General features: G+C 51.0%; 1 protein-coding gene across 2 annotated transcripts; it reads right to left on the bottom strand.

The window, feature by feature from the left end:
* Positions 1-6,351: 6,351 nt before the first annotated feature.
* Positions 6,352-14,200, bottom strand: CBX8 (chromobox 8). Of its 2 annotated transcripts, XM_077924097.1 has the most exons (6): positions 13,730-14,200; positions 13,394-13,445; positions 10,513-10,556; positions 10,222-10,287; positions 10,024-10,090; positions 6,352-9,804 (listed from the first exon to the last, which is right to left on the bottom strand). In XM_077924097.1, the coding sequence occupies exons 3-6, from the start codon at positions 10,548-10,550 to the stop codon at positions 8,956-8,958; spliced, it is 1,020 nt and encodes a 339-aa protein (XP_077780223.1). In that variant the 5' UTR covers positions 10,551-10,556; positions 13,394-13,445; positions 13,730-14,200; the 3' UTR covers positions 6,352-8,955. The 2 variants fall into 2 exon arrangements, with proteins under 2 accessions (XP_077780223.1, XP_028570875.1); XM_028715042.2 differs by lacking the exons at positions 13,394-13,445; positions 13,730-14,200 and adding an exon at positions 11,173-11,545.
* Between the last annotated feature and the right edge of the window lie 169 nt (positions 14,201-14,369).

Below are 14,369 nucleotides of genomic sequence, written 5' to 3'. Positions count from 1 at the left end.
ATGCGGCATTGTGGGAATCTGTTCAGGCAGTCAGTGCTCTACTGCCAAAGGGCCTCTAGTGGCCAGAGCCGGTCCTGCTGCCGAATGTGGCAGCGAAGCTCTCCGGAAAGGGAATCGAAAGCGTCTAACGCCTGCGTGAGCCCAGAAAACAAGTCACAACTCCGTTTCTTCAATGGCCCATTCTTTAAGCGCGCGGTGGCTCCTGTGGTGCTATGTTGATCCGGTTAAACGGTAGTTTATAAGCCACTTGGCTCGGGGGAGTCGGTGGAAAGGGGTGGATCCCTACATTTTCCACCTCCACCGTCTTCCAAACGTCAACAGTGTAGGAAGTGGGGTAATAAATAGCAGCTGAAGCGCAACATCTGCAGAACCACTAGTATGGGAGAGAAGACGAGAAAGGGCCACGCCTCTCAATGGAGGACTCCCATCAATCCCCATCCAGCACGGCCATGGTCACGGGGATTACGAGACTTGTAGTCCAAGGGCGTTTGGGAGGCCACAGGTTGCCTGACCACGCCTGTTTGTGTCACCCGGGGGCCGATTAACTTGGCAGACATTTGCCTCCTGGCGAGCTCATTCCCAGGCTGATCCCGCAGGGATGATCTAGCCATTTCCACCGGCTGTTCCTCAAGCCCAAGAGGCCGCTGGATGCTGCAGTCGACTTAAATTTCCTACTGCTTAGGCATACCGCTGAATAAAGTTCGCTGCTGAGCCAAGAGAACTTTCTTACGGGTATCCCCCCTATATAAATTGCTGTGGGTGCAATGAGAGACTTTCCCTGCGGGACTCGAAGCCGAATCGGGAGTTTCCCAAGTCCATGCGCGTCCCTTATGAAGAAGAATTGCGGTTCCTTTGATGTTCCAAGGACTTGCTCTTGAGTAATCGGCTGAAGCGAAAAACCTGTACTGGAACATTTGCTCCATAATTAAACGTGATAAAAATCCTCTCCTCCCACCTCCTTTTCTTGCAACATTGCATGGCCGCTGCAACATTCCTCTTTTTGCTTGGGGAGGGGAAAGACGTGGATGATCCTTCCTCCCCTCGGGCTACCTGGTTCTCTCTGAAATAAAGGCTGCAGCCGCACCGAGTTTGTGCTTCGGCCCATCCACGGACACATCGCCATCCTCAAGGGACGTGGACTGTTTGAACCCCGCGCCGACTGGTGGTTGCGCTCTCGCGCTCTTCCTTTCCCCTTCGATTGCAGCGGAGGCTGCTCCATTTGGGCAAACGAGGCACAGCCCCTCAGCCGGTCCCCCACCCCCACTTCTTGCCTTCCTTTATGACTTGCCCCCAGCCCAGTGGGCAGCACTGCCCGTCAGCTTCCTCCCCCTCTCTGCCGCCCTTTGTAGGCCTCAGCAGGGAAGAGGAGGGGGGCAAAACCTGTTATCTGCCTGGCTTTACCCCCGCCCCGCCGTCCCTGCCCAGGGGGCACCAGCCACCGCTGCCCCCTTGGTTAAGTCCAGAGTAAATCCCTCTGGCCTTTGTCCATGGAGTTTTCTTGGCAGGGATGGAGTGGCTTGCCTGTTCCTACTCCAGGTGGATCACGTTTGGTCAAAACTCTCCACTATGACCTGTCCATCTTGGGTGGCCCTGCACGGCATAGCTCATAGCTTCTCTGAGTTATTCAAGCCCCTTCGCCACGGCAAGGCAGTTAAAGAAGGCTGATCACCGAAGAATTGATGCTTTTGAATTATGGTGCTGGAGGAGACTCTTGAGAGTCCCATGGACTGCAAGAAGATCAAACCTATCCATTCTTAAGGAAATCAGCCCTGAGTGCTCACTGGAAGGACAGATCCTGAAGCTGAGGCTCCAATACTTTGGCCACCTCATGAGAAGAGAAGACTCCCTGGAAAAGACGCTGATGTTGGGAAAGATGGAGGGCACAAGGAGAAGGGGACGACAGAGGATGAGATGGCTGGACAGTGTTCTCGAAGCTACGAACATGAGTTTGACCAAACTGCAGGAGGCAGTGGAAGACAGGAGTGCCTGGCGTGCTCTGGTCCATGCGGTCAGGAAGAGTCGGACACGACTAAACAACAACAACAACAACAACAACAACAACAACAACAACAACAAATCCCTCTGGAAGGGCTGTTCTGCCCTAGTCAACACGGAAAAAGGAAAGCGGCCCGGCGGAGTCTCCGCACCTCTCCGTCGTCCAAAAAGCCACGCTGTCAAAATAAATCCTGGACGGCTAAGGGGATGGATGGTTCCCTGCTCCTCTCAAGCTTGTGGAAGTCCGAAACGTGAAAACTCAGCAGTTCCATGTCAAGGAGGGAAAGCAAAGTGCAGCGGTTCCAAACACAGCTTGTATAACACCTCCTAACGAGGGAAGTCGCAATCCTAAAAACAACAAAATACAGGTCTCGCCGCCTTTCCTCAAAACAGCGGAGGAGACGGCGGGTTCCTTGGCTATCTTTAGGAAAGGACTCTAAGACCCCGAGTAACTGGATCCCTGCCAGAAACTGAATCTGATCTTTCCTCCCACACCGGCAGCGCATAGGAAGCGAGGCTGGATGCGCAGGGCGCAGCGGGGGGTGGGGGTGGTGCTGGCGATAACGAGAGAGGCGCCTTCCCACGCGACGGGGGTGACCAGCCTTGGCAACTGAACTGCATCCGGGACAGGACTTTCGTGTCAGCTCAAACCTCGTGACACCTGGGCGCCAAGCTCAACTCAGTGCAGACATTGACAAGGAAGAGGTGGAAGCATTGCAGAGATGAATGCTCACCCTCAGCTCCGAATGGCCCAAGGCACCGCCTTCAATTGTCTTAGAATCACAGAATCGCAGAGTTAGAAGGGACCCCCCCCCCCGAAAAAGGGTCATCAGACTGTTCCTTGAGCTCCTCCAGCACCTTCACGGAGGAGGCCGTGAGCAGCCTTGAACACAACGGGAAACAAAGAACGCTGCCTGAGCCAGACCGCCGGCTTATCTAAGCCGGTCCTGCCTACACTGGTTGGCAGCAGCTCTCCTGGGGACATTCCAAGCCACGCCGGGAATTGAACCAAAGCACCTCTTCATGCGAGGCTGAGCTACCAGTCTGGTGCCCGGCTCTCCCTTTTGGACAAAGAGGGAAGTCCGTGTTTTGAAAGGAATGCGGGCTTCCTTGATACAGTGGTACCTCGGGTTACAGACGCTTCAGGTTACAGACTCCGCTAACCCAGAAATATTACCTCGGGTTAAGAACTTTGCTTCAGGATGAGAACAGAAATCGTGCAGCGATGGCGCAGCGACAGCGGGAGGCCCCATTAGCTAAAGTGATGTTTCAGGTTAAGAACGGACCTCCGGAACGAATTAAATACTTAACCCGAGGTACCACTGTATTCTCCCTTGATCCCAGTAAGGGAACAGTCGTGACTGAGCTGATTTTTCCGGGAGGAGACGCAGAGGCACCGTGCAGGGACTAGTAAAACCATCGGACTAACACGAGCGGGCAGAACCGGGTTCAAATCTCCGCTCAAGCCAGAAACTCATTGGCTGGCCATTGGATCCTCTCTCTCTCTCCCGATCCCTAATGTTGTTTTAAAGAGGACAAGTGGGAGAAGAGAGACCTCGCTTTGCCCCCCTCGAGTTACTTTAGAGAAAAGACACGGTAAGAATCATAGGGGCCAACCTCTAGTGGCCGAGGGGTCTTTGCCCCCCCATAAAATATTTGAGGGGGCCCACAAAGTTGATGGGCATTGCCATTCAAATGGTGATAGATTACGTGGGGCGGAGCTTACCTGCCTCCCCCCCCCCCCCAATATTTTTGTTCAAGTTGGTAAGAATGGTCCTAAATAAATATGGATGAGATGCTTCCAAATCGGGAGCCTTTAGGCGCATCCTTCATGAGGACTGGGTGCTTCTTTGCAACCCAACTTAGGTGCCGGCTGCCCACAAAATTCCCCACGGAGAGGCCGGGCACCCACACATTTCGGCGCCAGGGCCATGCACGCTGCAGGGCACCCACGGTCGCGGGGCCAAGCTGGCTCTTCTGCTACCGAACCAGCGTTTCTGGGCTTGCTAATTGCTGGCTTGGCGTCGCGCACAGCCGAAGGGAAACACGCCGCAGCAAACAATAATGAAGCGAGCACCGCGTCTACGGGGAAGGAGACGCTCCCGACCAAAACTTGGCTTTGCTGATAGACAGAGCTGTTCGCTGCCCTTTCTCAGCGTGAGAGATTCAGGGTCCAAGATGGCCAGAGATGGCTGGGATGCAAGGCTAGGTGGGAGAGAACGGGGCGAGAGCGGAAACTCTACCTCCAGGAAAATCCTAAAATCAAATCATCTAGTCGCTCTGGAGTTGCCCCTCTCTGTCCTTCCACCCACCCCCGTTTTGTTGTTGTTTTTCCCGAAGGTAAGGCGACTTCGGGGTGGGGCGCTCTTATAATTCTGAAGTTTCTTAATGAAATGCAAGCCGCGGTTCGTTCTGTGGCTACTGGCTCATCGCTCGCTTGAGAGAGGCTTTTATCCCGCTTAAATATGAGGTAGTTGTTGCTGCTACTCATACCGACGACCCGCAGCAACACGAGCTTATTCCTGAGTAAGGTAAATGACTTCACGGACCCCCAAGACAAAGAGAGCTAAGAGATAGGGTGGCCGTGGCTGTTCTCAGAGGCGGCCAGCGCGAGTTGTACTCTTTTTTCTTCTTCTTTTTTTAGCAGGAAAGATCCCGGGGTGCCGGACGGCCTTTATCATTCCCCAAGCCAGAGTGCTGCCTGCAGGATCCCACTTGAACCCGGGAAACTCAGGTTCAAATCCCCACTCAGCGAAGAAACTCAGCCTACCCTCCCTCTCAGGGTTGTTGTGCAAAAATGTACGGGAAGGAGGATGGGATGAAAAGTTAACTTTTTCAGATCAGGCGTCGGCTGTTCTCCTTCAGGGAGGGTTGTCCTTTAACTCCCCCCCGCTCCATCCTCCCCACCCCCCCACCCCCGCCCAAGTGACCACGGAAGGTTATTCTAAGTCTAAGGCATCAAGTGACAGCCGCCCTTGGGTGCTCCGCAGTCTGGCCAGATTAGCAGACGTCCTGCGCATTTCGCTCTGTCTGGTCATGGGAGGAGATAGCTAGGACTTAGGGAGACCCGCAGAGGACGCTCGGCATGAAAACGACTTCTGCTTCCCCAGAGCTGCCAGAAATGCGATAGTACTCTCCTAGCAACGTCAAGGCTAGCGGAGAGTGGGGAGGCTATGGAGGCAGTTCCGGAGAGAGCAAGAGGACGCTTCTCCACTGCTGTTATCTCCATAGCTAACCTTGAGCTTCAGCCGCTCCTTAATCCTAAACGAAGCGCAGCAGGCCGAGGGCTGTCCGGCCCTGTTCTGCTCGAGCTTGCCGTCCTTGCATTTAAAATCTGAGGTGGGGGCGCTTTTCCTACTCTTGGTTCGTACTTTACCTCAAGCTCTCCAGACCAGAGACTGGCGATGCAGAGACTGCTCCTCTAAAGGTTAAGATAGGGCTTTCCTTCCCGTTTACTTCGCATTTGCTCAGTTTAGAGCATTACTTGGAGTGTGATCCCATTGATGACTTGGCTAAGAGGAAAACTTGCATCGTGTGAGCATTTCCTACCATTGAAGTCAGTGGGAACGCGAATGAACCTCGCGATTCTGTTGGATGCAATAATGCGCACGCGCGAGCACGCACACACACTCCTGGCCCCGCTCCACTTAGAAACCCAGGAGAACCGCTTAGGAACCTGCGAGGGGGAAAGTCCGAGATGGACCCCTGCCTTTCAGCGTTCACCCATGCAGCTTCCACTGCTTGGTGAGTATCAGCTGAGCAACAAATAAAAATAATAGGGTTTTACTCTCGTTTTTAACCTCCGGTATATTCAGATCCCTGTTGGAATGAGTGGCAGGGAGGTCTTAGACTGGAAATAATGTGGCAACAGGATGGGAGTTAACAAAACAGGCCGGTGTAAGCAGAGAGACAGAAGCAAACCACTGGGAGAAATTCCTAGCCCAGTTCCCTTTCTAGTCTGGTAATAAATTTTATCATCTGGCTGGGCTATAGTTCAGTCTACCTATGGAGATCTAGGTCTCTTCCAGGGCTTAGATGTCTTCTTAAGCTGCCCCCGCCCCCCTTGAGAGATGTGTTCCAACAAAGATAGTCACAGGCAGCATCTTTTCCCTTTGACTGAAACATCTCACTCAGAAAATGGTACCCAGCACAGCCCCCTCTGGTTACTGCAGCAGAAGCACTGCTGAGTCAGCAAAAGTGGCCCAGTCCCCTCCCCACCTCTTCCCCCCCCCAACCCAGCCACAAGCCTTTCCAGCAGGGAAACACACTGCCAGCAACCCTCTGTATTGCAAATGGGGGGGGGGGTTTGCATCTCTCTTGCACTCCACAGAGCAACAAACAAAACAAAGCCAAGTCTCTATTTACAAAGTCGTATATATATTTCAGTTCACATAAAAAGCAGGTACTGTATTAGACATTCAACACTGGCCGAAGACACCTACTTAAGCTTCACTTCTGAGACTTGTTAGGCCAGATCCATGATTATAGGTTTTGTATTTTCTTTTCCTTTTTTTTTTTTTACAAAGAGAATTAAATAACTCACACGCACATACATTCAATATATGTAACTATGTACATACACATATACACCCACATGTATGCTTAGCTTTTATATACCCATGGGCGTGCGTTGAGAGACACACGTCCGTCAGTGGCACAGAGCCACCTTTGACACCTGAGGAGGTAGGGACCGCATTTGTGATCTATTTTCAACCCAAGAGGCATTCCTCCTGGCCACTACCCTTTCCCCAACCCCAAACCCTCCAGCCTCTGTAGCAGGACTACAGAAACCTTTGTCAACATACAAAAAGCTGACATACATATTCCCCACCCACCCCATGTAGGAGAACTGAACGCATCTGCAGTTTGTTTCATGAAGTTTTTGAACTGAGTTTGCAATATTGGCTTCATTTTAGAAAGGAGGGGACAGAAAACAAGAACCTGACTTACTTCCCTCGGTACAGTCCCAACAAAAATCCCCACATTTGTTTCGTTGGAAGAAACCTCCAAAATAATGAACAGAAGCAAGGAGGTGGGTGAAGAAGCAAGACATTTCTAGCTGATCCCAGAGAAGGAAAACAGCCCTGCTTGTGCTTCCTTCTTACACCCAACCTTCGTCCTCCCCATGTCTCATTATGCCACATGTGCTTTCATCCCCAGCGCCGTCCCCAAATTAGAGCATGCTTTAAAAGGTTCCAGCAAGTAGGCCATTCAGAGAAAAGACAGAGAAGGCTACTCACCCCCCCCCTGCCAGGCCCTTGGAGACTGCTAGACAGATTTGTGCTTTTTGAACCAAGAAGAGATGCTTAAATCAATATCTATTGGGACACCACAACACCTGCTAAACACAAACGAGAGCAAAGCCAGCCTCCCATTCTGCACACATCCCCTCTTAATGTGGGAGGGTCTAACGCAGGGTTAGGAAACAAATTTGCATTCCCGGGGAAAAAACAACAACTGGAGGGAGCTGAATATTGCAACACATTTTACAAATCTTCAAATGTCAAGAGTGCTTTATGCAAGGGAGCAGGAAAAAGGGGTTTATGTTCAGCATAAAACTGGCAGGTGAAAATAACTACTTGACTGTTGACCACAGAAAGAAGAAGAATCTCATGTGGGACTGGGGGTAAAGGGGGGGGGGGGCGGAGCAGAATATACTTCTTCCCAGAAAGTACAAGAGAAAGAAAGCCACATATAAACAGGCAGCTTGCTTTGTAACTGATCTTGTGCCCCTAATTAAGTGTCTTTTAAAGAGGAGCTGCTTTCTCAGCCTCTATAATGGAGGCTTAACATTTCTGAGGAAGATAAAGATCTTCCCTAACACACCTTTTTAAAGACCCATCCAACAAACAGGGGAGAAGGTCAATTGTGGGGAAGTTGGTGGGGGAGAGAGAGGAGGTTTACTTTCAATGTAACAGCAGGATTGCCTAAAATATGAGCAGTGAGATACTTTCCTCCCCAACTTTTCTGGCATGTAAGGAATGTAAACAGATTATTCTTTTTTTGGAGTGACTAGGGAAGGACGAAAGAAAGAAAGAAAGAAAGAAAGAAAGAAAGAAAGAAAGAAAGAAAGAAAGAAAGAAAGACCAGAACAAGTTAAGCTAAACTATCAGCTCAGTTACTTCTCCCCACCCCCTTCTCCCCACAAGTCATTTTAAAGTGCATGACAGCAGCTACACTTTTTCGGAATCTTGACACATACAAAGCCCCTTTTCCCTTGCAAGAAAAGGTAATTCAAGTTAATACTTCTTTGCTAAAACATCTTTCGGATTTTTGTTTTTTTTAATTGACACATTTTATAGCAACAACTTAAAAAAAACAACTGGAGCAAAACATAAGAAAGACAATACTGTAAAGTCAAGTGCTCACTTCAGCTGCCCAGCTAGAACAGTTGTGTATACAGCACACTTGATTGTACAAAGCAACACCTTATAATATAACAATCAAGAAACTGGAGACCTTTTATCGTCCCCCCAGGTGAATATAATACCCCCTATTTGCCCTCATCTTCTTTGGGGGAAGGGACAGGGTAAAAAAAAAGGAAAACAAACAAACCAGAAAAAATGAAATCAATATGTTATAATTAGCTAATAAGGTCATTCACTATCTACACCTGCTCTTGCAACTGAAGTAAGACATACATCAGTTCTGTTTTTTTTACTGTCCTTCTCCAAGAGCCTTAAATAAAAAACCAACAACTTAGAGTTGAAATATATATGTATATAGATATATATATGTATTTTTCTTTAAATAACATATTTACATCTAATAGAAAATATAACTCTAGAGATAATTTTTCCAACCAAAATTGAAATTGGTGGTGAGGGACTAAATGAATGAGTTAAGGACAGGTGTTCCCCCCTCCCCCTCCCCCAATCCTGTCCAATAAACCAAAAATCCAGAACCAGACAACAACCTCTACCCCAAACCCTTTAGATGCCTCCTCTTCTCAAAGGGAATTCATCGCTTTTCCTTGAAGAACCCTTGGTCTGTGCTGCTCTCCTTAATGGTAACTGTCAAGAAATTAGACGTCACATCAGTGACTACCACTTTCTCCAAGTTGTTGAGAGATGGGCTCCAAGCTTCCTCTTCCGGGTCACCGAGGATCCTGGAGACAGGGATGCGGGCAATGAGAGAAGGCCTGCCAGCCTGGGTCCCTATACCATCTCGGTATAAGCCGCCTTGGCTGGCAGAGCTGTGCAAGATCTTAGGGGCGCCCAAGTCCAAACTACTTTGCCCTTTCGGATCCAGGAAATCTGCCCTGTGCTTTGTTAGCCTGGGGGGGTAGGCCTCAGGTGCACACAGCTTAATGCCAGCTTCTGCTCTGGGGCTGGAGACAGCGCTGGGTAACTCAGGCTCCCGTCTCCGAGCTAACTGGATCACACTGTGTCCTGAGCTGAATTTGGCTGTGCCCGGGTTAGCTGCCTCTTCCAGTTTTCTGGCCTTTAGGTAATCAACCACGGCCTTGTCCCCTGGTTCCACCGATTTCCGCTTGCAGGTGACGTCAGCCGGTTCAGGCAGGTCTTTGTAGAGCTCTTTCCTGGGCTTGGGGCCTCGCTTTTTAAAGGCTGCTTCAGACCGGTCTTCCTCTGCCCCAATCCTGTTTTCCTGGATAGTCTCTACCCGGGAGGTGTTGGTGGTAGCAGTGGCGGAGGTGCTTTGAGGGGGCAATGGGATTTGCCTTAGTCCTTCCCTAGCACGGGAAGTAGAGCCCATCTCCTGGGGGGACCTTCCTGGGTACGGCACCCGGATCCCCCTAGCAGAGTCGCTACGGAATTCATAGGTCTTAGCTTTGGCTTTTGCCTGGGCCTGCAACAGAACAGAACAGACAAAAAGGAACTGGATTGATCTAATGCTTTGCCACAGCCGCTTCATCAATTTAGCTTATAAAGCAATCACAGTGTTTGTTTTTCCCTCTGGTGCACATACAGATATCAACACAGCAATGGAATCATCCCTCATTAGCAATGCTGCTTTTTGTTACACCCAGAAGACACCTCTCTCTTTATCCTGTACACTTCCTCTTACCTTTAGCAAAAACGTTTTGGGTTTGGGGCCTCGTTTCTTAGGACCATAAAGTTCCATTTCTCTTTCCCTAAATAAGGTTTTTAAAAGGAAAAAGGAAAAAAAAAATTACAAACCCAGAAGATCATAGCATCAGATTAGCACTGCTCCAAAACACAGTGATATGGGTAAAAAGTGATTCCCCCTGCCTAAAGAGCATACCTTTCCTCAAAAGCTGCAAGCAGACGTGCATCTAGAATATTTTCCTCAGGTTCCCAGGTGCTGTATCTAGCCAAAGGAGAAGGAAAACAAAATGAGGTGGTGTGAGGGGTTGTTTCTTTAATGCGTTCTTATTTTCCAGAACAGAACGAGTGCATGGTAACTTAAAAGATCGTCCAGTCCATCCCTCTTTCCATTAAAACACTATATTCAATTTTACTGCAAAATAAAACAAGGCCAACACCATCCTAAATACACATTCAGCTTCAAGGACTGCCTTTGACAGTTACTTACTTTTGAGACCAGCCCTTCCATTTCACAAGATATTCCATACGACCCTGCAGATGTCAAGAGGAGAAGACAAATTAGCATGCATTTCAGGAAAAGGAGGGAGGCGGTCCAGAAGAATGCAATACAACGCTCAAAACCATGCTTGTAATAAAAACCAAAGGTGCACTCAAAAGCATGTGTCAGGGGTGTGGGGGTGTGCAGTGTGTATGTGTGTGTTGCTGGTGGCCAAAAGGGTGCCACAAAAATGCACACACAAGCGGCAAGGGCGGAAAGAGAGAGAGAGAGAGAAATCCATACATGAAAAAGGGGGCGTGCTGCAAAAAACGTGATCAAACATGCATGCAGCGAATGCGTGCAGCGAAAGATCCGTGCAGCAGCCCGAACGGTGCATGCATGCAAAGGAAGGAGGCGCAGGAGCCGCTTTCGATGGCGGTGGCGCTGGCACCGTGCGCAACGCGAGCAGCAGCCCGGAGGAAGCGGCGGGGCTCCGGAGTGCTGCTGCTGCTGCTGCTGCATCAGAAGGAGAAGGCAGGGGGGAGCAGCCGGGCCAGCGCCGCTCGCTCGCCTGCCTGCCTGCCTGCGGCCTCGCGCGGGGCCTGCGGGCCCGGGGGCGGCGCGCACAAAGCCCCGACGGGCGCTTCCCGTGCGCGCGAGGGGACCTACTTTGCGGATGCGTCTCTTGAGCAAGGCCTCGGCCGCGAACACCCTCTCGCCGACGGCGGAGAGCTCCATGTTTACTCGGCCGCGGGCAGCAGGAAAGCGGCGGCGGCAGCAGCGGCAGCCAGCCCAGCCCAGACCATAATACTCCGCTCGCTGACGTCAGCCTTCGCCCTCCCTCGCCTGCCTCCGCACTTGTTGCTGGCGGAGCCTGGCTGCCTGGCTGCGTGCGCGCTCGCTCCCTCGGAGCAGCCGCGGCGGTGGAGGGAGAGCAGAGGAGAGAGGGAGGCCGCCGCCGCCGCCGCTGCCGTAGCTCCTCCGCTCGGCCTGGGCCCGGCTCTTCCCCCGGCCGCGCGGCGCCCGCCTCCCTGCGACGTGAGCCGCGTTTCAATCGCAAGGGGGCGGCGCCCAAGGAGCAGGGAGGCAGGAGGGGGCGGGCAGGCTGCGTCCCAAGGAGGAGGAGGAGAGCAGGGAGGGGGCTCTCCGGAGGGGGGAGGGAGGAGGGGGTCCTCAGCTGTCTGGTTCTGGAGACCGGGGTGGGGGGGAGGGGTGCACATCTAGGCAGCCCTCCCCAGCCACCACCCCCTTCCCCCTTTCGCAGAGAGACGCTGCAGCCTGGACTCGCTGCAGCTTGCCAAGGCACTGAGGCCCACGGCCTGATCTTCTCCCTATTCACCGTGGGGTAGGGGGGTGGGGGTAGGGGGCGAGGATGCGGGGTGGGGGTGGGAAGGAGGGTGGAATAAATTCAGTGGCATTTCTAGAAGCCGATGATACTATAACGGTTTTATTGTGTGTGTGTTTCAAACGACTTATTTACAAAACAAACGACGACGACGCCTCCCTAAGCCTTGCAGAGAAACTCCCCCCCCATCCGAAGATCAGGGGTGTTGGTAGAATAATAAAGGGGGTGTCCACGCCGGGTGAATGGGGATGCCAAGTTTCCTCGGCTTGGGTAGTGGACAGGTTTGGGAAATCGTTGGCGTTCTCGATCCTCTAGGCAAGGACGGTTTGGTGGCGAGTGTGGCGCGCATTGCAAAAATAAATGAAATAATTTAGCCTATCCTTCACACACCCCCACGCCTCTCCTTCCTCACACCGCGTAAAGTGCCTTTTAATAGCGGGAGGAGGAGGCGGGACCAGAATGGGTTAGGTACCACCACCGAAGCCGCCAGCCAGCGCGCTGCCTTCCTGCACCCAGCTCAAGCAGACGCTGCATTTCCTGAACAGCAGCAGCAGCGACGTTTGTGCAGAGAAAGGGATTTGGAAAAGAAGGGGGGGGGGATAGCACTCAAATGCACACAATGGGCTGGAAAAGTCGACTCAGCAAGCGAGCCCCCCATCTCTTTTTCGGTGGCACCGGAGCAAGAGGAGGACTGCTGCTCCTGGGACTGGACCTCTTTCCTTCCCAAGATCCAGACACACCAGAGCCGGGTCGCTTTCCTAGGCAGCCTTCGGTCGCCAAGGAAAAGCCTCGCTCCGCTCCCTCGTCCACCTCTGCCGAAACCAGGGGGGCTCCTGCGCTTTTCCACGAGCAAAGCGTTCGCCTTCCTCTGGAGTTCTGCTGCGTAGAAAAGTTGAAACGCAGCAGCCGTTCCGTTTTATGGCAACATATTGAGCAAAACTCGGTTGAACTTTGACTTAAGGCATATTTGCAGCATGACACATGCAGACAGATACGGGGACGGGGGTTGTGCACGTGTGTGAGAGGGATACGGAAATATGCGATAGAAAAACCATAAACGCGCGATTTGCGCGGTGGAGAAAGAGTCTCTGTTACTTATTACCGATCTTTATTGACCTTTCCGTCCTAGGTGGGGAGGGATTTGAGCGGTAATAAAGTTAAACAGGAGATCCTAACTTTGTCTCCTGACTTGGCGGTAAGTTCCACGGACATCCATAACTCCCCACTTCAGAGTTAAGCACGTGTGGGATCGGAGCGAAAGAAACCTACGAAGCTGCGATCCTAAGTACACTTCTTTGACATCAGTTTGGCTTTACCAACAAAACGTTTCCTGTGAACTCCGGGAATGACGGACAGACAGGGAGGGAGTTTTTGGCTGGATGGCTTTTGAAGACCCGCGCCCTATCCAGAAGTCAGTTATGCCGGATAATTTTGACGTGATCCCCAAATCAGGCTTCAAGATGAACTATTTCTGTCCAACTGCTTGAAGTCTGGAGCAAAAAAAACAACAAAACTCACTCCACAGGGACAGACAGACTTACTTACTATTCAGTACTGTATACAGATTTTCTGTTTCAGACGATTCGCTGTGCTTGTGCTGATAGGGTATAACAAAGGACCAAAAGTCAATATAAATGTATCAGAGTTCAGATCAATAGAGTAGCTAGTTGGGAGTTTAAAAGATACCCAGATAGTTTACCACGATATAGCTGCTTCCCCAAGGATGGATGGATTAGATGGAGGTATTAAATATAAACCTATGAGACAGTCATATTATATATTGTATTATGGGTTAATAAAGCGTATAACACTGGGGCGGGGAGACGACTGCACGAGGTTATTTACAAATTACGTAAAATAAAAATAAAATTAAAAAATCACCTCATCGGACAATAGCAGCCAAAACTTTTCTCCTTTTTAAAGAAGCCAGCCGTGGACTACAAAGTCTTTCTTCGCAGCAAGAACGAGCGGTGCCAGCAATACAGCTGTTTCTGCTTAAGTTTAAATACTTTCCAACAGTTTGGGTAGTGAAAATAAAGCCGACCTCAAGAGCCTATAATACGAGGCTCCGGTTTCCTCGCGCCAAGTACCTCTGGGCTTAGCTTTTCGCAAGTTTGCTCGAGCAGGAGAGAAAGAGAGAGAGAGAGAAAAATAATAATAAATAAAATAAAATAAAATAATAAAACGTAAGGACGGCTGTGGGAGAGGAGATGATGAGGCGTTTGTCGCGTCCCACAAGGGGTGTCACAAGTGTCTGGGGGTTTGTAAACAAAGTGGCCCCGCGTGTGTGGAGCGATCAAGGCGTTTCTCTCCACTGAGAGACGGTGCCTCTTCCCCTCTTCCTTCGACCTCCCCTCCCCGCACTGTCGGGCTCCTCTTGCCGAACCATCCTGCAAGTTTCCCCCCTTAAGCCGCCTCCCCCGCCCTCCATCCCCTTTAAATCACTAATGGCTCTTTAAGACTGCAGCTATTTGTTTTAAGCTACTATTTCTCTGCGTTTCATCCCTCAGTGACTTTACTG

The sequence above is a fragment of the Podarcis muralis genome, chromosome 2 (genome assembly GCF_964188315.1).
Source record: "Podarcis muralis chromosome 2, rPodMur119.hap1.1, whole genome shotgun sequence".
NCBI lineage: Eukaryota > Metazoa > Chordata > Lepidosauria > Squamata > Lacertidae > Podarcis > Podarcis muralis.
Note: the sequence above shows the minus strand (reverse complement) of the source record. Positions and strands in the feature narration are given on the sequence as shown.